This window comes from Equus quagga, chromosome 11 (assembly GCF_021613505.1).
Source record: "Equus quagga isolate Etosha38 chromosome 11, UCLA_HA_Equagga_1.0, whole genome shotgun sequence".
In the NCBI taxonomy this organism is placed as follows: Eukaryota; Metazoa; Chordata; class Mammalia; order Perissodactyla; family Equidae; genus Equus; species Equus quagga.
The window spans coordinates 18,000,578-18,026,511 of NC_060277.1; the positions used below are offsets into that span (position 1 = coordinate 18,000,578).

Consider the following 25,934-nt stretch of genomic DNA (forward strand, 5'->3'; position numbering starts at 1 on the left):
TTACATCTCACTGACCAGAACTGAGTCACATGACCACCCCTATTTGCAAGGGAGGCTGAAGAACTGCAGAGCACGATTTTCATGATTAGCTTAGACCAATTGTCTGGGACCGGGCACCTTGCCTCTAAGAAAGAAATTAGGGTATTGTGAGCAACGAAGCAGGGGGCAACAGATATCGCGTAGAAAACTGAAAATTAAGATATTGGCCCAAATGCCAAATTTGGTCTCTTTTTAAAATTTCTCTATTTTGGAGGGGCTTTGTGTAAATATTACTACATCTTTTATCTATCAGGTTTTCCTACTCAAAGACTAGAAATAACACGGGCTAACTTTTACGTTTACAGAACACACGCACTTGCACCACCCTTATCCGTTTCCAGGTTTCAGAGCGGGTGTGACAAAACAAAACAAAGATTGTTTCCATTAACCCCTGGGCTCACAGAAAGCCCTGTGATACTGACTCCTGGCTTGTTTTTATGTTGCACAGACTTTGAAGAAGGGCTCCACAGACCAGGAAAAGATTGAATTCCTGAAGGAGGCACATCTGATGAGGTATCAGGGCAGCGCTGAAGTAATTTTCCCTTGATTTGAGTAGGAAGCTTTTACATCTGATTGGTGGGATTAAATTTTTTTTTTTAAATTGAAGTATAATTGGCATACAATATCATATTAGTTTCAGGTGTGCATCATAGATTCGATATTTATGTACATTGTGAAATGATGACCTTGATGTAAGGATGGATTTTTAACATTCAAAATTACTTGATGTAATAGGTCATGCCCAAAATAAACATGGCTGAAGTTTAAATGGAAATGGGTCTGTAGTGACAAGTATTGCCTGGAAGCTAGTCTCCTGAGCCGGGGTGCAGGCGGTCCTCAGGCGAAAGGTCTTTCTTCCTTTTACCTTCAATAAGAAGCATGTTTTGCAAGTGAAGCTGTTCTGAAACTGTTTAGCTGTAAACATGCTTACGTTTTTCTAAATGTGTGATAATGAGTCAAGTAGACCAAGTAAGGGAGTGTTCTCTGAGGTACAATGATGTCAGCGAAAATATCCCTTGTCTTGGTAAATTGTCTTCAAGGTCAGGGTCAGTTAATGGTTGTGAAAACTGCTCAAAGACAGCTTAAAGGGAGGATGTGAGGCAGTGGTCGATGGAGTCCCGAGCTGTGGGTTCTAATCATTAGATCAGGGCTTACTTGCTTTGACATCTTGGGAAAAGAGTTGTAGCCCAACCTGCGTGTCTGAATTGTTTCTCTAAAATGGAGAGAATAATATTTCATACTTGTGATGACCAAAAACATAATGTTTTCAAATATCTTTTGAAGGAGGCTGTTAGTTAAAATTGCTTTCTTTTCCAAAACATAAAATATTTGAAAACTCACCCTATTCTATCCGTATGCGTTGGCCACTAGGGGTTGCCATGTTACCTCCATAAGGCAAGTCCACAACCCAGCACTTAGAAAAAGAGGGTTTCATTTATTAGAGAAAAAAAAATCAGAGGTTTCAAAGGAAACTATAAATGAAGAATTGCTCTGTTCCATGAAGATCATCAGCCAGGACTTCATTCGCTGTCATGTCATCTTGCCCGTCTCTTTCCACCTTTTAGCAAGTTCAATCATCCCAACATTCTGAGACAGCTTGGAGTTTGTCTGCTGAATGAACCCCAGTACATTATCTTGGAACTGATGGAAGGAGGAGACCTTCTCACCTATTTGCGTAAAGCCCGGATGACGGCGGTAGGAAATGGGGTCCTTAGCATTGATTTTGTAACGCAAATACCCTATAATTTCCCATTAATTTTCTTTAAATTGAATAGTCGGCAGTTGTGGCTGATGGTAGAATCTCAGAAGACTTCTGTGGAAAGAATTGTTCTATTTCCTTCGTGTTGGATTAGGACAATTAGAACCCTGGGCTAATTTCTGGCATCTCCATGTTATTTGAGCCTGTTTTTAGTATTTAATGGGAAAATAGGTCCCTCACTGCCGGAATCATGTTTTCTGGGGAACAGAGGTTGTGTGGAGTTGGAAAAGGCACAGCTTTCTCTGTGTTTAATCTATATGCCTGTCTGTCCCAAACTGATATTTCCAGCCCTTATGTCTTTACTAAGTACCAGACTTACATGTCCCTATCCAGTTGGCTTATCTGTTTGGATTTTAATAGGCATCTCAAACTTATTTTGGCCAAAATAGAACTCTTGATTGATTTCATACATCCTCCTCTATTCCATTCATCTGATTCCTTGCTTTCTCTTTTCCTATACCCACACTAACAAGTCCTGTCAACTCTAGGGTTCTGCCCACAAAATGCCGCCCCAGTCCATCCTGCCTCCTCTCCCCAGTGCCTAGAGCGGTGCCTGGCACAGTGTGGACACCAGAAATACTCTGGAATGAGTGTGAAACGAGGGCCAGAGGTGACAGCACCTGCGAGAACTTACTTTCTATCTCAGATGAGAAACACGTGAGACAAAACAAGGAACTAAAATCTAAATCTGTAGATTTAAAAAATTTGTTTTTTATTTCTATCGATGTACGCTATTATGTAACTAAAAAATCGAAATTCCTAAATACTCTGCTTATACTGCTGCACATTGATTTTTTGATCTTAGGGGAAATCTGATGACCGCTTACTATGAAAGGCAAGAATTAACTCTCAGACTTATTCATGTACCAGCCCCAACCCCACCAGCTCTCCACACAAAGAAACTTTGCTTCCCCCATCCTCTGACAGTTATCACAATTTTAGATAAATCAGTATTGCAGGTTTACATTACTATGGCTATTTAATTATTATTTGTAGCTAAGTTACTCAAATGCTATGATTGTGTATTCTTTGCGAGGGAAGGCTAGTCCAATAAATGCCTCTTTTTTGCCTCCTTTGCTTAGTTTTCTATATTCCTAAACTCTGATGAAATTGTAACACTTTTTCAATATGGTGAAATATATCAGATACTCCGGCACCTAATGATTTTTTTCTTGGATACTTCCCTCTTGGAGCCAATGCGGTGCTTCTCCTCCAGGCTGTCTACAGAGCTGTCGTCCTAGGGCTTTCCTTCACGTTCCCCTGGTAATTTCCACCTTGGACATTTGTTTCCTTTATTCCATGACTTCTTTGCTCTATTTTAGAAAAGAGAAAGAATGCCTGTGAGGCAAAAATCTCCTTTTTTAAAAATTTCTCTTTTTGAGAAGATGTCCTTTATTCTTCCCTCACACTTGGTTGGTAACTTGGCTGGATTCTAGGTTGAAAATCACTTTTTCTCAAAAATAAATCGACTACGTCTTTGTTTCTAGCTTTTACAACTGCCTTTAGGAAGTCTCGCGCCATTCTGATTCCAGAACTCATGATCAGTGACCTACCTTTTGCCCCACCCCTTTGGAAAACTTTAGGAACTTTTCCTTATCTGTGATACTTTTTACCCATCTGGATACTCAGCCTGGAGTATCATCCCCTTCAGTTCTGGGATTTTTTTTTTCATATTTTTTACTTATAGTAAATAAAACTCTTTGTTCCTCTATTTCCTTGTTCTAGAAATCCTATTTGGATAATGCACCACTTTGTTTTATGTTTTTGTTCTATTAGCTATTTTCTCCTATTTTCCAACTCAGTGTATTGTTTTCTCCCCTTTTTTTTTTGAGGAAGATTAGCCCTGAGCTAACATCTGCCACCAATCCTCCTTTTTTTTTGCTGAGGAAGACTGGCCCTGAGCTAGCATCCATTCCCGTCTTCCTCTACTTTATATGTGGGATGGCTGCCACAGCATAGCTTGACAAGCAGTGCCACGTCCGCACCCAGGATCCGAACCAGTGAACTCTAGACCACCAAAGTGAAATGTGAGAACTTAACCACTGTGCCACTGGGCGGGCCCCAATAACTCTGTGTATTTTTGCTCTCAATTCGAGAAGATTTCCTCAATTTTTTAATAGAATTTAAAATTTTAATTTTCCACAACTCGTTCTTATATTTTGACTGCCTCTTAAAATAGTATTCTGGTTTTTCCATACCTGCAAAATCTTATCTTTCCTAGGATACTAATTATAGTTTTTTAAAGAGTTAATTTGCTTTCTTCACCATCCTGCTTTCCTTTTTCCTCTTTGTTCTGCGATTTATTTTTAATGTGAGAAAGTTTTCTCAAATGTCTGGTCACTTGTGGCTGGTTTTCATATTTAGTAGTGAGGACTGAGAAGCTGACTGGAGCCTATGTATCTGTGGCAGCTGCTTTTTGGCTGTCAGGTGGGACCCTGATGTTCCATCGAGGGTCCCGTAATGACAACATCTGGATGTCTTCCCTGGAATATACCAGTTTCACCAGAGAGGAATCTGCGGGGCTCCCGCCTGAGCAATAAATGCCCGAGCCTCAGTTCAGGGAGTCAAGAAGGGGGAGGAGGATGCAGGTCTCCAGGCTCAGGATGTGGACGTGCATTTAATTCCCTTCTCCGTTTTCAGCACCGCGCTTTAGTATGACTGGTATCTTTGAACTTGGAGTTGCTCTGGTTCAGTTTGTGTGCGTATGTGTGTGCACATGTGTGTGTTTTCTGTAGAGGAAAACCTCCTGCTGTGGTGGCGGGATCCAGGATCTAGTTAGCCCTTAAAATAAACTTTTTAAAATTTTTATTTATTATTTATTTATTTTCTGAGGAAGATTGGCCTTGAACTAACATCTGTTGCCAATCTTCCTCTATTTTATGTGGGACGCCACCACAGCGTGGCTTGATGAGCGGTGCTAAGTCGGTGCCCAGGATTGGAACCTGTGAACCCTTGGCCACTGAAGTAGAGCACAAACTTAACCACCATGCCACCAGGCCAGCCCCTCACTGAGATTGTATTGTTGGGTTGAATGCATGAGGGTTGACTGCAACGAGGTCCATAAGCCTTAGTCTAGTACTTCATTTTTAGGAGCTCAATTTATGCATCCATAAAGTGGGATATTGAATCAAAACCTTTTTCAGGGTCCTTTTAGTTTTGATATTCTAAGATTGAATTAACATAGAAAAAGCAAAAAAAAAAAAAAAAACTCACCCAACCTATCAAAATAATACAAATACATAGCCAGATACAATTTAATTCATCAAATTTTTGCTGCATGTTCATTATACAACAGTGAAGGATGTGGCTCTTGCTTTCAAAGGCCTTGCCACATGGGAGGGAGGTAAGTCACATATAAATAACTCATTTAAGGTAGAGACTAGGAAGGCCCATTAGAGTGGACTGGAGGATATGCTGCTGAAGCACGGAGGAGAGAGAGATGATGTCCAAATGGGGAGACCTGGGAAGGCTTTGTGGAGGACGTCTTCTGTTTGGGACACAACCAAAGTGGGAGCTAGAACAGTCTCTGAAACTACACCCATGTGAGTTGTGAAAGGCTTTGACTGGGGACAGATGGGAGGAGGTCTGTCTGGAGGGTTTGGCAAAAGATGACAGGTGGTAGCCCAGGGCAGCATCTGGAGTCAAAGAGGCCCAACATGGGGTGGTGAGGTGTCCCAATAGTTTGTCACAGGGGCTATCTGGAGCAAGTGATAGTTAGAGAGCCAGGCAGGCAGGCAGGCAGCATTCTGGAAACCTGTCAGCAGGGAACCAGGCACTAGCCACCAGACTGAAGTTCAGCAGCAGGATTCTCTGCAAAGAGCGTCTTCACTAGTAGAGTAGGATTTTCCAAGAGCAAAGCAGGGTTCCAGTCACAGAGGAACCGGTGAGCCAGTCAGGAAACCCAGCTGAGATTCAGACACAGGCCAGGAGACAGGCGTCTAGTGGACCTGAATGGGGCTGTAGGGGATTGATTCTTGGGAGTAAGGTTGAGCCCAGTTATCAGATCTAGGTGTGATTGAGTGGGACCATGACAATGTTAAGTTCCAGAACATCAGGATTCTTCCTACTTTTGGGACATGAACTTGTCAAGGGAGGTGGAGGGAACAGCTCTTAAGAATACTCATCTATGAGGAATCGAGGAATGTCAAGGTTGGCAATCATTTGAGATACTCAGTAAAGGACATGGATGGAAATCAAGAATAAGGAGGGCATTCCAGGAAACAATGATGGCAGGAATAAAGAAGAGAGGTTGAGAAACTCAGAGCAGGTGTAAGGAACTGCAGGTGGCCCAGTGTGGCTGAAGCACAAATTGCGAGAGAAGAAACCATGGGAAATAAATGGATGTAAAGAGAGGCTGGTGAAGCCTGGGACTGCCATGGAGCCTGTGCTCAGGAATCTGGAATAGACTCTCCAGGCAGTGCGTCACAACGAAGTGAGATAATGACAGCTCAGGAGGCTGGAGACATGGAAAGTTTGAGATGCGTCAGATAGGGAAGAGAAAGGTCTGGATCAGGGTAAATGCAGAGAAATGGCAAAGGGCAGATAGAATATGGAGATAGCCTCTGGGCAGCAACTTCAGATTTTCTCCATATGGTCCTGATAAAAACTTCAACTGGCTTTTTTCATGTAGAAATTATTGCAGCTGGTACAGGCTCAACTGTGTGTCTGTGCCGGCTTTCTCAGATGAGAGGAGTAATCTGTGACCTTGAAATAGAGTATTGCTAATGCTCTATTGATGTTATAGTGTGACATTGGGCCAATAATTAAACTAGTTAGCACTGATTAAATCATTATTACTACTTAGGAGAGCAAGCACTGCTTATTAAGTGCCTGTTATGTACCAGCCAGATTACATGTCTTATCTCAAATCTATGCAGTCAGTATTATTAATCCTACTTTATATATAAGAAAGTTGCTTAATGAATTAAACAACATGAGCAAGTTCATGAAATTAGTAAGTAGTGGAACTAGGTTTCAAATCTTGGTCTGTCTGCCCTGATGTACTGGGATCTTCCCAACAAAGATCCTATATTGCCTCTGCTTACTAAATGCAGTCTTATTTACCTATATTTGGGTAGAAAGCACATAAATTTTGATCTTTTCTTTTTTGTTTGAATTCTTTCATTTTATATATATATATATATATATAAATACACACACACACACAGTGCAAAATTAGTGCCTGTAATTTTTCTTTCATTTCTTGCAGTTTCATGGTCCTTTACTCACCTTGGTTGACCTTGTAGACCTGTGTGTAGATATTTCAAAAGGCTGTGTCTACTTGGAGCAGATGCACTTCATTCACAGGTACAGTGATATTCAAGATACAAAGTTCTTATGGCTATGGGCACAGTAATCACCTGTAGTTTGGGTAAAACATATAAGATAATTAAACATTTTCATTCCTTCAAAATAGCAATAATTTCTGCAAAAAGTCTCTCTTGTCCACAGACCCACTAGTGTTATTAGTTGTCTGATCTCTGGAACTTTATTCTTCTTCTTCTTATTAAATATGACTTCTGCCATAGGGATCTGGCGGCCCGGAATTGTCTTGTCTCTGTGAAGGACTATAGCAATCCCTCACGGATAGTGAAGATTGGGGACTTTGGACTCGCAAGGGACATCTATAAAAACGATTACTACCGGAAGAGAGGAGAAGGCCTGCTCCCTGTTCGGTGGATGGCTCCAGAAAGTTTAGTGGATGGAATCTTCACTACTCAGTCTGACGTATGGTGAGCTTAATAGGGCACAGAGAAACGTGGGCAGAACCATACAATGTCTGAGCCAGAAGGGATCTTGAAAGATCTTATCTGTTTTTTACATGAGAAAACAGAAGACCAAAGAGGTTAAGTGATTTGCCTCAAGCTGAAGTGAAAGCTGGTGGCCAAAGTAGGACTGTTCCTGGGTCTCAGCAGTTTACACCCCTCCCTCCGATCAGTTTTCGTCCTTTATCTTACGAGTATATTGAAATAGATATTTACTTCAAGTAATTTTATTACTGTTCCAAAGTGTAAAGACCAGGATTAATAGGAATGGGTACCTATGAATTGATGTTCAAGTATGTGTCCAAATGCCTACTATTTGGGGATGTTTGATCGTCAATTTATAAGTAGACTTTAAATCATGGATCTCAAAAAGATTAGGACATTGGGGGCCAGCCTGGTGGTGCAGCAGCTAAGTTCATACATTCTGCTTCGGCGGCTTGGGGTTCGCCAATTTGGATCCCGGGTGTGGACCTACGCACCACTTGTCAAGCCATGCTGTGGCAGGTGTCCCACATATAAACTAGAGGAAGATGGGCACGGGCACGGATGTGAGCTCAGGGCCAGTCTTCCTCAGCAAAAAGAGGAGGATTGGCAGCAGATGTTAGCTCAGGGCTAATCTTCCTCAAAAACAAAAAAAAAAAGGATTAGGATATGGAGGAGGTTTAGATTTCTCTTTATTATTTGAATAGGATGTCTCATTTTCGCTTGTTGATCCCAAACTTCTAATTAGAGCTGCTCAAAATGTAAAGATTTGTCCAATAACTTTTAAGCTGCACTGGCCCTAGGAAAAATTGGGGATGAGATAAAACTGGTCCTAAGTGCTGCCAGTTTTTATTCATGCCTTCCCTCTCCATGTTTACTAGCAGTTAAACTCGGGGGAAAAAAGGTGAAATGCTTTCTTTCTCACCCCTAGGTATGCCTGCATATTGAGGCTATAAAAGCCTAGGTCATGGAGCTCTGCAGTGCAGGATCAACCAGGGAGGAGGAGCAAAGTGTGTGTGTGTGTGTGTGTTCATGCCCCCACTAAGCTTTCCTATCACCTTTGAAGGGTTGCTAGTAGGCAGTTTCTTGTTCTATTTTTCTTGTGGTCAACTTGCTTTTATGTCTCCCATTTCTTGCCAATAATGCCAATCACAAAGCAGACCCCTTTAGCCCCAGGAATGATTATGTTGGAGAAACTACTATACATCTTATGTTTGTAATAACTATAACTAAAGCAAACTCTTTAATATCCTTAGGTCTTTCGGGATTCTGATTTGGGAGATTTTAACTCTTGGTCATCAGCCTTATCCAGCTCACTCTAACCTTGATGTTTTACACTACGTGCAAACAGGAGGGAGACTGGAGCCGCCGAGAAACTGTCCTGATGATCTGTAAGTTAACATGTTAACCTAAGTACCCCCAAAACAAAAAACATGTGCACATGCAATCTTATGCCACATTGGTCCAGTATTTTAAAGTAAAAACTGGGATTTATATATTTGTATATATTCTACATAAATTGTAAATCAATTGTGGCACTTAATTTACTGAGTACACGATAGTTTCTTTTTATTTAGATGTACACATACTATTTCACCTTGGATACAAAATTTGGAAGAGTAAAATATATTTATACTCCTGGTTAAGTGAATTTTAATAAATAAGTAAAAGCTCCTTGTGTGTGTGTGTGTGTGTGTGTATACACACGTATTCATTTTATTTTGGAAGATCTGATTTGGCTGATATCTTAATCTGCATATTAAAAGATTCTATTAAATAGGAATATATTGCTTAAAAGTTGGACTGCCTTTGTTGATATAGCTGATATTGGGATATATTACATGTACTACCGAAAATTGTACAGATTATCTATTTATGAACTTAACGCAAAGTGACTAAGTATTAGTGACTCTATCAAATTGATCCTGGCCACTATTGAATTCTAATAAATTTGTGATGCTCAGAAGAGTAGGTGATTTTGATCTAATTATGAAAGAAAAACAAGCCAAGTTATTTTGCTGAGTACTAACTTACCTTCTTGTTTTAACAACCTCAGCAGAAATATCAAGTCTTGAAACTTTTTCCAAGAGGTGTTTTACCCAAGAAGTTTCTAAAACAACATGTAATCAACGAGTATCCACTCCTCTGCTATGTGCATGATACCATGCTAAGGATTGTATGGAATACAGAGGTGTTTAACCCAGGGCCATGGCCCTCTTCAGCATTTCAGAATATATTTTGGAAGAAAAGACACACACATGGAGCAGTTGGATAACAAGCCAACATGTAATAAAGTGCTAAACTGTGTGGTACAGACAAGTGCAAAAGGAATTAGCAGTATGCGGATACACACCATGGTTGCACTGCCTTGACTATGCTGTGTTATTCAGACTGGAGCCAAAAGATGATTAAGCACTGGGCACCTTGGTTGGATGCTCTACTGGTGAATGTTTCTGTATTATTTAAATCTTCCAGCTAGAAGAAGATTTGAATCACTGCTTGTTTCTGATTTAGCTTTTACAGGCTCTGGGATATTTACACAGAGATCAGATATACACACACCTGAACAAGTTTGGTGACAGTGCCTTAAAATATGATTCATGATCCTTTTGAGGGAGTTGGAAAAAATTCTGTAAGTTAGGGGTAAGCAATTACAGAAAATTTGAAAATCTGTGATCTAGGGCTTCAGGAAAAAACTCCAGCATACCTAAGTGTGAAATTCATTTTATTAAATAGTTAGCAAACTAATAACTGTTTTGCATCTCTTACACGTCTGTCAAACACTCAGAAATTTTCCCCAGAATTTCGATTGCACAACATTGTTATTATGCTGTTTGAATTTTGTCTGGTATATTTTCCCTGTAGCGGGTAATGTACCTCATCACAATTATGCAATTTTTTTGGATAGGCACTTTCATAATCAATCCCTGAATTATGCATTTTGATCAATGTGTTCATTTATTTTGTTTAGGGAGGGGCGTGGTGGGGACTTAATTGCCCCATTGTGGAGTAGAAAAATGTAGGTGTGTTGAACTTTGCTCTATCCAAGGTATCCAAAAATGCAACTAGAAGGATGAGAGGAAGGAGTGTTAGGAAAGTGCTAGAAATATATTCCTGACTATAAGTGGAGAAAGATAATATTCTATTTAACTTTGTCTTGAATAATTATTCAGTTGGATACGTTATTGCTCTAACTTTATAAAAATACAGTTTCCTTGAAACCAAAATTTTCCAATGGTGGTTTTGAAGTTCGTTTGAACCTTAGTAATTCAAAACCAAACAATGCTCCAAGCCCTCCAAGTGCCGAGTGCTTTCAGAGCCCAGGAAGGGTTAACCATCCATTGCCAACCAGGAAAACAAGCTGTGCTAGGAAATGGAGCTCTCAGCGATGCCATTCAATCTGGCCATGGCCTTAAGTTGTCATGATAAAGATTAACTACTCTCCTTAAAGTACAGAGGGAACTGATTTTTATTTGAAGCAGTTCTCGGAGATCACAGGCCCAGCTTAGAGAGTTGAAAGTCTGCATTGAGCCGTGCTGCACCTTCTATTCACTGCTTAAATACTCAGCACCTGGATGCACCCTGGGTCAGGTGAGCCCACAGATGGCTACGCTGTGCTCAGCTATTAATGGAATGCAGGGGTTCAGAGCATTCCTGCCCTTCTTTCCATAGCCTGGGATGCATGGTGGAAAGCCCAGTTCTCAGTATTCTCTTCAGCTTTTAGTTTGCACAGCAGCCACCCCACTCTGGAGAAGAGGGGTCAAAGGGCAATCTCCTTCAAGTGAGAGCTCTTCGGGATCCTCTGACACATGTATTGCAGTGGCAACTGGAACTACTGGAGAGTCTCTCAAATGTAGGAGGCGACAATGGGAGACGTGGAGATTCACCATCTTATTTTTACCTCTTAAAAAATATGTACACCTAGATGCTAATTGGATGTCTCAGGATTGGGTATAATGAGTAAGGAAGTTCTTAAAATCTGTATTTTACGTGCTTTGTTGAAAAACTATAGGAACTCTTCCCCTTCATACTGAAAGATGCCATGGAATTTTCATCTGTTGCTTTTCAATTGCTTAATGAATTCAAGGACTTTACTCATAGAGACTAAAAATGAACATGGCTAATGAGTCTCATGCTATTTTGAAAAAAAAAATGGAGGCAAAGAGGAGTAAAGTGTTGGCATGGTGAATGGAAGAACTCGAACCCAAACACTTAGCTAAATGAGATATTTCAAGTATAGTAAGTGTGTATCTGTTTAGAGCTAGAACAACCGGCTCAAGTAAATTTTTAAAAAAATGAAGGACTTATACGTTTATTTAGAGTAATATACTTGAATATTGGTGACTATAACTTACTACAAGTATCTAATGAATGACACTGAATTGTGAGAAGTGCATATTTGTAAGTAAAGACTCCTATGCCAAAAGTATAGTTGTTATTAGTTTATCTGGAAGATGTAAGAAATGCATTTTTAGGATTATTAAATTCTTAAAAGCCTCTTTATTTTATTCCATTGCCAGCTTAGTGCTGTTTAAGAGCACAAGTTGAACTCTTTACTTTTAAATGACTGTTGCTTTATAGAGCTCCTCTTTTCTTAATCTAGGGCAACTCAGTACTCATTTGTCCCTTGGTTGTTGGGAGAGAAAGGTTTTGTATGCTACCAGGTCATGTGTTTTTGCTGTTAAAAAATTTTAAAAAATGACTGGATTCAAAGTAAATTAAAGCCTCTATAGATGACAAAATTAGGAATATTTGCTCAAATAAATTACGTGGATTAAACAAGAGGCCAAACTTTTGGAGGGTAGTATGAGCGGGTGAGGTACAGAGTGGCTAAGTGACAACTCTAGGGATGGCTTCTCTCCCCTCCCTCCCTCCTCCTCTCCTTCCTTCTTCCTTCTTTTTCTTTCCTTCTCTTCTTCTAAGTAATCTCCGTTAAGTGTCTTGAAGTCCTTCATAGAATGAGGCTATAAATAGAGTAAATAAAAAATATAAATAGAGTAAATAGAGTAAAATAAAATAAGTAAAAACTTCATAATTGAAATATGGCAACTCTTGAGAGATTCTCTCTCTTCTTTGGCAATGTCTTTGAACCACAACTTTATTTTCAGAAGGATATGCTTCTTGTGGAGAATTATACTTTCCTTTCTCCTCTTGTCTCTTAGAACAACCATTAGGTTACTCATCAAGATTCTACTTTAATTATTGGTTTAAATTCCATGATTGAGTATCAGTTATAAGATTTTATTTCAACTTCTAATTATCAGTTATTGAGATCTTTGTATAATCTCTATATCTAAATGCCACAGGTTATAAAGAAATACGTAAAAGATTAGGTTCTCTAATTTTTAAGAAATAGAGCCAAGTTTGGCACTCTATATCCAGAATACAAATTCCTTATAATACATATGAAAAGTCATCAGATCAATATTAGTTTTCACCATAGTCCTCTGATATGGAATACTATGACTTGAGGGAATTGTTAGGAAATGAAAGAGACGGAAGTAGAGTTTGGATACCACATTATAATGGAACGCAGATTCCATTGTAATTCCTAAAATAGGTAGTAGCTGTTTTAAATATAACACCTGTAATGATTTCTGGGTTATTGTCACCTAGTGATCGAATATATCCTGCTCTAGCTCCATGGCCATTACCTTAGTCCAAACCATCATTATCTCTCACCTAGTCTTCTTTAATAACTTCCTTGCTTCTGCAGCCCCTCTATAATCCATTCTCCACGTGTATCAGCTAGAGTAATCCTTTGAAAATGTAGAGATCATGCCTGCTTAAAAACCTTCAACAGCTTTCCATTGCAGTGTCATAAGATCCAACTCCTAGCCTGGTCTGTGCGACCTGCCTGATTTCGCTTCCTCCTCTGACCTCATCTCTCATGCTCTCCCACTCAGTGACTGTTCTTCAGCCACACTGCTTTCTTTCAGATTCTAAAATGTGCCAACCTCTTTCCAAATTTAGGAATTTACACATGCCTTTCCCCTCTTCTAGTTGCTCCCTGACTCCTGTCCCCACCCTATTCCCATGACTAACATCTTATTTTATTACAAAGTTCTGTGGCTTAAATGTCACCTCTGCAGAGGCGCTTTCTGTGAGCAACTTACCAAAAATGTTTCTCCTCTATTAGATGTCACATGTTTTTTAGTACTTTTAAAAAAACTTAATTTGTAACTGTACGTTTATTGGTTGATATAGTAGAACTAAAATTTAAAATACTTCCCAATTTATCTTTATCAGTTTCTCTCTCCCTGTCCCCAGTCTGCCTTATAGCTTCATAAAGTCAAAAAACAGAGCAGATACTTGACTTTTTTAGAAAATCAGTAGACTTGAAAACCGAGCCTGGAGGAGAAAGAGTTATCTAGAACCCTTTAGCTTCTTGTTAGTATATTAAATGCCAGGTTTGAGTAACTAGAACATACAATTCTATGTACAGATAATCTAATAAAAATTAGGAAGTGAGTAGAACCCTCACTCCTTCTAAACCCTGGAGAAGTGTTGAAAGAAGAGATCTTGACAGATAGAGGTAGGAGGGTGAAGATATTGGATATCTAGGTTCTGAAACCTCCTCTGTAGGCTGCAGTTAGATTCGATGTGGGCAACAGCAAGGGCATGGAGCAACTGCCTCCAGTTTCAGAGGATGGCAAGGAGATCATTGAGCAGGGACCCCCACATTGACTTGGAGACCCAGAATCACGAGGAAGGTCCAGACAGAGACTGTCTAGCTTGTGCTTCCAAGCCTCCTTTGTTTCCCAAAGGTATGAACATCTTATTGAAACTAGAGATTTGGCCAAGGAGCACCCTGTGGGCCTGCAACAGAAGCAGGAATGGGTTCCCTGGGCCTTGTCAGCAGATATAGGACATGATGCCGTCTCAGAGAAGCCTGCAACTAGAGAGAGAAAAGGGAGGGTCATCAGCCCAGTGGGGAAGGGCCAAAAGAAAAGGTGAAGTGATTATAGACTAAAGATAGCAGCTGAAGCCTGCAGGATGGAGCAGACCAGCCACTCTGGGACACTCTGAGACTAGCAAAGATCTGGATGGCACAGTGGGCTCCAAAGGATCCTTTGCTGTGCCACTATAAGTCACATAAGACTTCCACCCAACATGTATCCTGAAACCATCTTGCGAAAGAGGACAGAAGGAGTAGGACTAGCTGAAAAATAAGAGACTGAGTTGTAAGCCAGAAAAGACTGAGAAATACCTAAAAGGGATTGTTTAAAATATTGGCTTGGACTAGGTTTTAAACTGCATTGTACTAAATGAAGTTAATGCTAGGTGCGGACTCTGAGAAAGACCTAATTAGTTACAGATAATATAAAAGAGCTACATTTTTTTCCTACTCATGTGGGTTGTAATGTGATAAATTTTGTCACCCTCCTACATTGACTATATGTATCCTCTACAAGGACGGGGGCCACACTGTCACATCCCTAGCTCTTGATATACTGCTTGGTGTATAATAAGCACCCAACAAATCTTTGTTGAATGGATGAGTGGAACTAGTTAAGAATGCTGCACAGACAATTCTTAGACAACTGTTACAGAAAAAGATAATTTTTAATCAGCCAGCTATTAATGTATAGGGATATGACATTAAATAACATGACAATGAAATAAAGAATAAAAGCGTTGGACTCAAATCTGGTTTCCACCTCTGGTTCTGCCACAAAACGTCTGTGTGGCTTGGAGTAAATCTTAGATTTTGTTTTAGATATCAACATATGAATATAAAGTCTTTTTAATCTCAGCTTCTTCAATAATTTTTTTTTTCTGAGGAAGATTAGCCCTGAGCTAATGTCTGTGCCAACCTTCCTCCACTTTATATGTGGGTCACTGCCACAGCACGGCTGATGAGTGGTGTAGGTCTGTGCCTGGAATCCGAACCCAGGAACTTGAGCTGCTGAAGCAGAGCATGCCAAACTTAACCACTAAGCCAGGGGCTGGCCCCTCTTCAATAATTTTTATAATTGTTCATTCCCTTATTTGCTGAGTAAACATTTTCCAACCATCTATTTTATCCATCTACTTATTTGGATCAAAAACTATTATTAAAATGTCAGCTTTTCAAAAGAAAGGTGTTGTCTAATAAAAATTGCAAGCCGCTGTTAAATAAGAAACCAAAACTTTTGTTGCAATTTAGTTATATTAATTGTGGAAAACCAACAATAACTCAAATTCTTTTCCTGTTAAAATGGCCTTACCTGGGTTATCAGTAATGATTGCCTAATGTTTGATATCCAATCACCATTTACTTTCATGTCTTTACCCACATATCCAGGTGGAATTTAATGACCCAGTGCTGGGCTCAAGAACCTGATCAAAGACCTACTTTCCATAAGATTCAAGAACAGCTTCAGTTATTCAGAAATTTGTCCTTAAATAATATTTCTCACTGCAGAGAAGAAGCAAACCCTACTGGAGTCATAAATGAAGGCTTTGAAGGTGAGTTTGATTCTTCTTCAGAGTTTTCTGGTTTTCTCTCGAGTGTGAACTGAACAGGGTTATAATGGGATGTACACGGAAGATATTTTGTGGTGGGTAAGAAGAATAATATACAGACACCATCTTCGTAATAGTTTATTGTGCTCCTCTTTGAAAATAATTTTGTATTGTGCACTAAATTAAAAGAGAATAGTGATATGGCCCCTGGATTTCTAATCTAAGATAGTAAGGAGGGGAATTAGCATTTAGGTTATATTTTGCTGAGGTCTGCTCTCCTCCTCCTTGACCCCTCACACCACTTTGGACCTCAAGTGCAGAGTTGAGTTTACGATTACAGACTCTTAGGCTTATGGTACTTTATCATCATTGGTCTGTGCAGGGCTTCTCTTTTATTTTGTTTGTTTATTCCCTCTATCTCCATATTCCTCTCCTTTTCTACTTCCTCCCTCCTCATGCCAGGCAACCATTCTAATGTCTTTAATGTGTATCTTTTTATTTGTGTATTTTCCTTCAAAATGTGTATTGTATGCATGAATGTGATTATGTTATGCAATGCTTCTTTTCTTTTTTTTATAACTTTATTTTTTTTTTTCAAAGATTGGCACCTAGGCTAACAACGGTTGCCAATCTTCCTTTTTTTTTTTTTTTTCTACTTTATTTCCCAAACCTCCCCGGTACATAGTTGTATATCTTAGTTGCAGGTCCTTCTAGCTGTGGGATGTGGGACTCCGCCTCAACATGGCCTGACGATCAGTGGCACGTCCGGCCCAGGATCCAAACCCTGGGCCGCCGCAGCGGAGCTCGCAAACTTAACCACTTGGCCACGGAGCCAGCCCCTCTTTCTTTTTTTTATTAAGCATTATGTTTTTAAGAGCCATCCATGTGGCTATGTATATATCTAATCCGTTGCTTCTAACTTCTGGGTAATTTTACTATGATTATTATAGTGGGTCATGCCTTGCTAAGGTCTAGAGTGATTACACAACTCCAGTATTTAGTAAGACAATGATCTTCTGGAACAATTCTACTGTGATGGACAGACTAAGCCTTTTAGTTCAATGAAGAGCATGAAACAGAATTAAAACATTGTATCCACTTAATTCCTTTCCAAAATCAGATTTGCAATACATTTGCCTAATTGGCTGCAGAAAAATGAATTTTAAAATGGTTCTCTCCAGCTGCTCTAGAACCTCCCATTATTAAAAGTTCACAGGGCCCTTTGTTTTTTTTCAAACGCAGACATTCTTGCTTAGAAATAAACCTGGTAAGATGGACCATGACTCAGAATCTCTCAGAAATTAGGCCTCTTGGTCTTTGCAGTGACTGATTATAAAATCCTGATGGCTGTCCTGGAGTCATCTCTCTACTGTAGCCCACGGCGAGACCATCATCTTGAGTGATGTAGCTAACTCATGACAGGGAAAAATAAGCCCAAGGACAAATATCTGCTTGTCTTTTTGCTGTGTTTCTGACTATGTATTTTGAGTAACTTCAGATCCATGACATGAATGGAGATAAGACTCTGATCACGTGACTTCTTTTTTTTTTTTTTTTTTTAAAGATTTTATTTTTTCCTTTTTCTCCCCAAAGCCCCCCGGTACATAGTTGTGTATTCTTCGTTGTGGGTTCTTCTAGTTGTGGCATGTGGGACGCTGCCTCAGCGTGGTCTGATGAGCAGTGCCACGTCCGCGCCCAGGATTCGAACTAACGAAACACTGGGCCGCCTGCAGCGGAGCGCGCGAACTTAACCACTCGGCCACGGGGCCAGCCCCTCACGTGACTTCTTTACTATAAACAGCTAAGTGACAGATTGGAAAGGGCTGTGCTTGCCTTGAGCCTACATCATAATGCTCATCAGAATAAGCCTTGTCAAGAGTCTCATAGTGGCTCCAGCTGCCTTCTCATAACGGAACTGAGCTGATTCTAAGAGTGGCAATGGCCGAACGCTCAGGAATGATAGCTGCTACTACAACCCCATCCTTTTGGAGGTTCTATACGTATATTTGCTTGTGGGAAGTTCTCACAGGCTAAAGAAAAACATACCTGTAAGCCATTCTAGATACTATAAAGTCCTCATTTTCTTAGCATTTGCTTAATGTATTCCTCTCAATGAAATTTCGATAAAAATTTTAAAAAATTATTTCAACAGATGCTTGTAGACTTTTGCGCAAAGCATAGTGTGAAGCACCTCAATGTAACATGTTCCACTGTGCTACTTTAAAGAAGAAGTAGTGACAAGGATATTTCTTTCCCTTTAGAAACTAGAGTCAGTTTCTTTAATTTTGCTTCTACTGGTGGTTTTGACAGTTGTCCTTGTCATAGGACTGTGTCTCTATCCATAGGAAAGATGGATGTCACCAGCTCACTACTGAATTTTGCTCAAGCCATTGGAATCTGCTCCTGCTTGGCTTGGTTCTTGTTTGCTGTGGCTTCATGTATGGAAACTTTAGAGCAACCAATCTGGGGTGGTTTGTCCATATGTAAAATGAAATCCTTTGTCCCTAAGATAGATAAATGGCAGTAACTGGGTGGAGTTGAATGTGTAGATGCCTGAAAGGTAAGCGGAGCATGGTTTTTGCTTCCCTGGCATTCAAAGCATGTTTTTCTTACTAAATCACTGCTCTTATCTCTAGAAAGCAACACTTAACTGATAAGACTCTGATTTATTAAGATTTGTTTGTGAATATCATTTTGTAGAACTTATAAAATTAAATGCAGTCATTATCTTTTTAAAGGTTTAAAAAAGAATTTTTTTGTTATTTACATCAATCATAAAAGTTACTCCCGATTCTTTTCCTATTTTCCTCCTAACTTTTTCAGTAATTAATCTCAGTAATGATTCTTGCTATATCATTTTATAACTGTAAATAAAGATCTTTATTGTAAAAGTAATTTATGTTTATTGTTTAAAAGCATATAAAATTCTTTAGGCAGAGTGAAAGTCTCCGGCTTCCTCCTATCCTCACTCCCCAATGCTAGCCGTAGTTTGCAATTTGGTTATATACTTCCAGGTATTTTATATGTATATACAACCAATCACAGAAATATTCATTTGTGCATGTTTATATATGTACAGTCTGGATTCAGAATTAAAAGTTAGATAATCTAAAGGAATGAGTTGGATGTAGAGTCTCTGATCAGTTCTTCACCATTTTTTTTCCTTCTGTGGGAGTCCAGAGGAAAGATTCTGAATCCACACTGTGTGGCAGATGGGGAGTCAATAAAAGCCACTGGGAGGAGGTTAATCTTAAGCTGAGCTCTGCAGAGGTGAGGAAAAAAAGTATTTCAGGATAGAGGGAGCAGTATATAGAAAGGCAGAGAATAATAGAGAATGGGTTGTTCATAGAATTGAATGCAGTTTATCACACATGAGGGTAGAAAATGGTGAGTGATGAAATTGGAGGGAGAGTGGTCACACTAGTCAGGTAAGAAATGAAAATTAATGAAAACTGGGTTAATGAATGGTAACATGTGTAGAGAGAAGGAAATGGAGTCCAGAGTTACCACAGAGGTAGGTGTTACAGGACTTGGCATCTAACTGGGTGAAGAAGAAAGAGGAGACAATGGTGAATCCCAGTGATCTGCGAAACTAGGTGAAAAGTGTTCTTCCCAAAGATGAGGAACATAGGAGGAGGAACAGCTTTGCATATGTTTTGTTTTGAGTTGGCTACGGAATAAGTGGAAAAGCCCAGTATTCAGTTGGAAGGTCTGTCCGGTAAATCTAGGTAGTTGAAGCGAAGGGAGTAGATAAGGTCATTCAATCAGAGTGTATAGAATAAGAAGAGAAGTGAAGAGCGGATGGGACCCAGAAAATGGCCAGTATATGAGAGACTGACAAAGAAAGATGGTGGGCACACAGGTGAAAAGACAGAAAGAGGAGAGAAGGGTCATAAGAGAGTATCATCATGGAGATCCAAAGGAGAGAGGATCAGAAGGAGGGAGTGCTCAAATGCTGCAGAGGTAGAGTTCTATAGGGTTGCAAGGATTTTACAGTTGACTTGTAGTGTATTGTAAAATTCAACTCTTTGCTCATGGCACCTTTTCCTTCTGATGTGTACAGACATTTTATAAAAATCACAGAGGCTGCTATAATGGGTATTCGAGGGTCTGAGAGCTTAGCTTTACTTTAGTCTTTACCAGAAGTCTCCATGAACCCTTGAGGAAAATCTTTTTACCATGTTGCATTACCTAGTCCATCTATGAGGCTGAGATGAGTAACAAACAATGGTCACACTAAATATACAGAACGAAATCCTTTTTGCGAATGGCTTTTAATTGCAATATTAGCTAATTTTATTTTAACTCTTTTTTATGTACCATTCATGAGGTTATGTGGGTTAACTCATTAAATTCTCACAACAGCTTTATGAAGTGAGTATTATTATATCACCATTTGACAGATGAAAAGACTGAGGCTTAGCAACTTGCCCATGGTCATACTGCTGAGATGGGCCTAGAGTATAACTCTATTCTAGAGCCTTCGCTCTCAGCCTTCGCAGAGACATGGTTGCAGTAAGGAAACTGTCCACACCCTCTCCCCACTTGTTACCAATAGTGTGCGACACAGCTGGGTATAGTGAAAGAACTCATTACCTATGGCTTGCTAGAAAAGATACACCACTTTGTCCTGGTTGTTTCAAATTTATTTAGGGGTCATATTGTTGGCAGACTGAATTAAAATTCCAAATAATATTTAAAAAAATAGAGAAGCAGACATAAATATGCAGAAGACTGATGCAGGAAAAGTTTAACAGGGAATATACTCAAACTGATAATTTAGGCAGAAAGAAGCAATTCTGTGCCATGACAGAAACAGAATTTTAGTTAAGGAGAAATTCACATTCTGTTATTTACAATGAATGTAAATCCTGAAGATAAAGACTGGAAAAGCGATCCGGGAGTCACTAATCAAACTGGGTAATTGCCATGTGACCGAACAAAAGCAGCCAAGAAGAGAAAAGAAAGAATGAAGGCAGAGTTTGCATATTTGCCAAGGGTGGAAATGATGGAACGGTGCTTCAAGGCAAGCCTAAACTTAATTACCTTTTTAATCAAAGAGAATGTGTTTAATAATAGTTTGCTGCTTTGCAGACTGGTGGGCATATTTAGCAAAGCAGTAAGATGTCTGTCTTCATTGTTCTTGTCGGAGACGTATAAGAAAATAAGAAAGCCATTGGGAGGACTTTTGAGGGGGAAAAAAATAAAGGGCATTAGGATTACAGGGAGCAATAATACCATGCCTCTCCTATGGTCCTACTGACCTAATGGGGTGGAGAGAGGATAGAGAGAGAAGATTAGTAACATATCTGGGCATCTAGTAAAAATATCCCAGTGACTTCATCCAAGCATTTGTGTAAACATCACCTCATCAGTCCCGGAGAGTTCTACAGGAAACAAATCTAAATGCTCCTCTGCTGTTCTAAACATAGCCAGTCAGCCGGCATATGTCTCGTCTGTAAATACCCTGTCTTACTTGGAAGTCTTTATTTTAATATTTTCCTCTTAAATCACTGGTTGCTGAGTGCATGCTGTCCTTACTCAGAATCTCTGCTTTAGTGACCTAAAGGTTTTATATAAACAATCCCCCCCCACCCCCCCCGCCGTCTCTCACAAGTTTTTAATGCAATAAGAAGATGTACTAATTGCTAAATGCTTGCCAGGGTCAAGTTACTAAGTATTGCTCTAAGTACTGTGAACCAATGAAGTAGTAAGCTAATGATTTTTTTTGACATATGGCGCCAGAATTTGTAAAAAGAATTTATTTGCCTTATGTAAAAGATCTTTTTAAAAAATAATTCAACAGCAAGCAAAAAATTAAAATCATGTTTCAGCAGAAAGTTTCCCAATATGGGTTGAAGGTATGGCAGTGAAGCAGCTGATGATATGAGTAGTTAGACCTATGTTGTAGATTTAAGTTTTTTTCAAAATTCTAAACTCCTTTAGTCTAACTTCTTGAAGCCTTTTAGGAATATCATCCTAATTTCCTCAGTAATCTGGGCCACTGGACTATTTAAAGTTAAATATCCTATTTCTTCCTATTACTTTTGACATTTTCTATTGCTATTATCATACATAGCAAATTGTTCTTATGGGTTTCTCAGTGGCTATGAGTACATATTGACAATAATCCTAACAGTTGGATCCTTCCATAAATATTCAGTGCTCAGGTACTAACCAAACTTAACATCTGATAAAGTTATTTCTGTGGGGGAGATATTTTAAAACACAGTCTGACTATTCTTGTGGTTTGAAATATGCTATAATGATGTTTGAACAATGAAGACAAACATGAGATGATGCCCAAGAGCCTGTGAGCCTGTAGCTTGGCCATCTTGTTCTTCAGCAGTGGGGGAGGGTCTGCAAAAGAAAGAAGCACACAATAAGACACAGAAGGGTCAGTAGTTCACGTGCTCTTATAATAAAATGAGCTTTGTTATTCAGGTTTGCAGCTCGGTAAATAGGTAGATGCGTTAAATTCCATAAGGAAAAAATAGGTACAATGGCGCTTCCCCTAGCCCTTTGAAATTATTTAATTTTCCCTGTATTTCAATTTAAATACATTCCAAATAAGCCCAGCCATGTTGTTCATCAGGGTAAGTGTGGAAGGCTGGCAGCCACCCACACGTTTGGATGCTCTTATGCTTATGAAAAGAAAAGGAAGGACCCCTATCTATCGACTGAAATCTTTCTGATTTGCAAATGTGATACTTTATGAAAGGACAGTCATATTTCTGATCATAAACTTTTCATCCAGGTAGTAACAGCCAGGAATTGGAAAGCATGGATAAGAAATAAACCATTCCCTGAGCCAGCCGTGATGGTCTAGTGGTTAAAGTTCGGCACTCTCACTGCTTCCGTAGCCTGGGTTTGCTTTCTGGTTGCGGAAACACACCAGCCATCTGTCAGTAGCCATGCTGTGGCAGTGGCTTACATATAAGGACTAGGAGGACTTACAACTAGGATATACAACCATGCACTGAGAGGCTTTGGGGAGAAGAAAAGAAAAGAGGAAGATGGGCAACAGCTGTTAGCTCAGGGTGAATCTCTCCCTGCAAAAAACAAAACAAACAAAACAAAAAACACAAATCATTCCCACAATATACATTTGTGTATTTATCTTTTTGATTACCTAGAATTTTGTGAAGTGTTTCAGAAACTCTACTATTAGGTTTCAACAAGAATTCTCATACTTTTCTGAGTAAGGTCAGCCATTAAGTAGAGAAAGACAAAATAATATGAGCATAAGTGTGAAGAAGGTCAATTACCCCCTGGCTGCCAAGTTTTCTACTGTCACCCCCCTCTCCCCACATGTGTGTCCAGAGTCTGTGCTTCTCAAGGACTCCTGTAGGGCACAGTCCTCACCCATGTGGCTGCACCTCACGCAGCATGGCAGACTCGAGCCAGATAGTTTGGGTTCAAATTCTAGCTGTGTGACCTTGGGCAAATTATTTAACTCTCCTGTGCCTCAATTTCCTCCTCTGTTAAATGGAAGTAATACTAGCATCTACTTAATAGAAGAGGAATGAGTTTATATATATATAGCTTAGAACAATGCCTGGTACACAGTAAATACCCTATAAGTATTAACAATAACAACTATTATTATTATTATTGTACTTCATGTCATTTTCCTTCTCCTTCAATGCTGCCATCTAAACTTGCCAGGCCTGTGTCCATTCCCTGTCAGCCTTTTGAGGTGATAAGCATGCTCATTTTAATTTATTTGCCAATTGGTGCTAATGATTTCATCTGCTACTTGTCCCAGGGAGACAGCTGAGGAGGCCTGCCACGCTGGCTGCCTAGCTGTTCCTTAATCCACATGCAGCATGCCCCTGCCTTGGACCCTTGGTCTCTCTCTTCTCTCTTCCTTGAATCTTTTTCCTAAGACATCCTCGCGGCCTAAGATATCCAATTCTCTCCTTTAACTCAGGTCTCTACTCGAATTTTACCTCATTAGAGAGGCCTTTGCTGACATCGCATCTAAAATAGCAGCCCCCTTCCATCACCACCATTATTCTCTTCCCCTTTTGCTGCCAAATTTTCCTTGCTTGTGCTTGTCACCACCTAATATAGATTCAGTTGTCCACTAACTTATTATCTGTCTTTCCCCATTAGAACGTAAACCTCAAAGAGCAATAAATATGTTATATTCAGTGCTGTATCATCAGCACCTAGAACACAGCCTGACACATAGTAGGCATCCAATAAATATTATCTTACTAAATGGTCAAATTACTTAATCTAAAGGAATACATCTTTAAAGGTAGATATTTTAGCTGGCGTGGCAGGATAAAACGGTAAGCACTTTAGACGCAAAGGGCCATCCTAGGGCCACTTAATTCCTGTCACAAAGACCATGACTGTTCCACCTGTTATGGCAGAATAAACCGCCTCTGTGCTCTCACCGTATTTCACATATTCCTTTATTACATATAGCACACATCACCTTCTATAGTGACATTTCTGCTCCCCCACTAGACTGCAGTAGCCTCAAAGACAGGGAGCATGTCTTATTTATCTTTGTATTTCCTTAGTGGTCATCATAAATGTTTGCCAAACCAATGTACGTGATTGGTGTTATTATAATTCTCATACAGCCTGTATGTTACAAATAAAGGAAATCAAATACATGCTGGAATAACTTTTATATTTTTTTCACAGATGAAGATGGAAATGTGATTTCCTTGACTTCAGATGACAATAGGTCAATTGCTTTAATGGAAACCAAGAACCAAGAAGGGTTAAACTATATGGTACTTGCTACAGAATGCAGCCAAGGTGAAGAAAATTCTGAGGGTCCTCTAGGCTCCAAGGAATCTGAATCTTGTGGTCTGAGGAAAGAAGAGAAGGAACCACATGCAGACAAAGATATCTGCCAAGAAAAACAAGTGGCTTACTGCCCTCCTGGCAAGCCTGAAGGCCTGAACTATGCCTGTCTCACTCACAGTGGATATGGAGATGGGTCTGATTAATAGCTCTGTTTGGGAAATGCAGAGTTGAGATAAACACTCCCATTAAGTAGTTACTGAAAGAAAACCCTAGTAGAATGATAGATGTGTGGTGGTCTGTGACTCCGAATTAACACTGGGACGTTCCTGAATTCTAATCTTGGTTCTGAGAGCCATTTGGTTTCAGTTGTGACAATCCTTTTACCAACTGTCTAACCTTCAGCAGAATTCTGAGGTGAACGTTTAAGCATTTGGAAAGCTTAGAAAGACTCATGAGTCTGGAAGGGAAGCTGTTGTCTTTCGCCCTTGAGGTTCCTTAAACCATAGCCCACACTTCAGTCTGGGCTGTAATAGAAACATCTTGGTCAGATGGCTAGAGACAAAGTAGGTATGTTCAGAGACCTGAAGGAGGAGGATGAGAAGTGTGCTCAGACTGAACTATAGATTGTCTCAAAAGGGACAGAGGAAATGAGAAAACTCTCTATTTATGGAAGGAATCAGCATCTATGACATGAGAGATCGTTTGAAGAGCTATTACTTCAATAAAATATTATCTAAATGATAACTAAAATATTTTGTATTTTGGAGGCTTGGAACAGCAGCTTCAGTCATATTGAAAACAGGACCGTGAAGATCTCTATGTCCTAAAGTTTAGCAATTCCACTATGTCTGATTTTGTATAAAAATCGCTCTGTGACATGTGTGCTATTACGGAAATGAGCTAATATAAAGATCGTTTTTATTTGCCGTATCTATTTTATATATAAAATACTTAGGATTACACTTAGCATCAAATTGTCCTTAAAATTAATTATAATAATTATACAGTGTCAATTCAAGCTATGTGAATTTCAGCAACTATATGAAATAATAAATACTTGAATGAGAACTATTAAAAAAATTCTTCAGAGAAACGCTGACTTAAAGCCAGTCATTTTTGGTGCAGTTACCCATTTAAACCTGAAAGCCTCAACCACTCGAACAGCAACA

The 25,934-nt window shown here is 39.5% G+C and overlaps 1 protein-coding gene across 1 annotated transcript in view; it reads left to right on the top strand.

Annotated features, from left to right (window-relative positions):
- ROS1 (ROS proto-oncogene 1, receptor tyrosine kinase) overlaps positions 1-25,695 on the top strand; it is a 103,824-nt gene extending 78,129 nt beyond the window's left edge. Inside the window, exons 38-44 of the mRNA XM_046674219.1 lie at positions 488-552; positions 1,605-1,734; positions 7,008-7,105; positions 7,327-7,530; positions 8,802-8,936; positions 15,833-15,996; positions 24,658-25,695. Of these exons, the coding sequence (XP_046530175.1) occupies positions 488-552; positions 1,605-1,734; positions 7,008-7,105; positions 7,327-7,530; positions 8,802-8,936; positions 15,833-15,996; positions 24,658-24,968 (1,107 nt within the window). The 3' untranslated portion in view covers positions 24,969-25,695. The remainder of the gene's footprint in view (positions 1-487; positions 553-1,604; positions 1,735-7,007; positions 7,106-7,326; positions 7,531-8,801; positions 8,937-15,832; positions 15,997-24,657) is intronic.
- Positions 25,696-25,934: the final 239 nt, after the last annotated feature.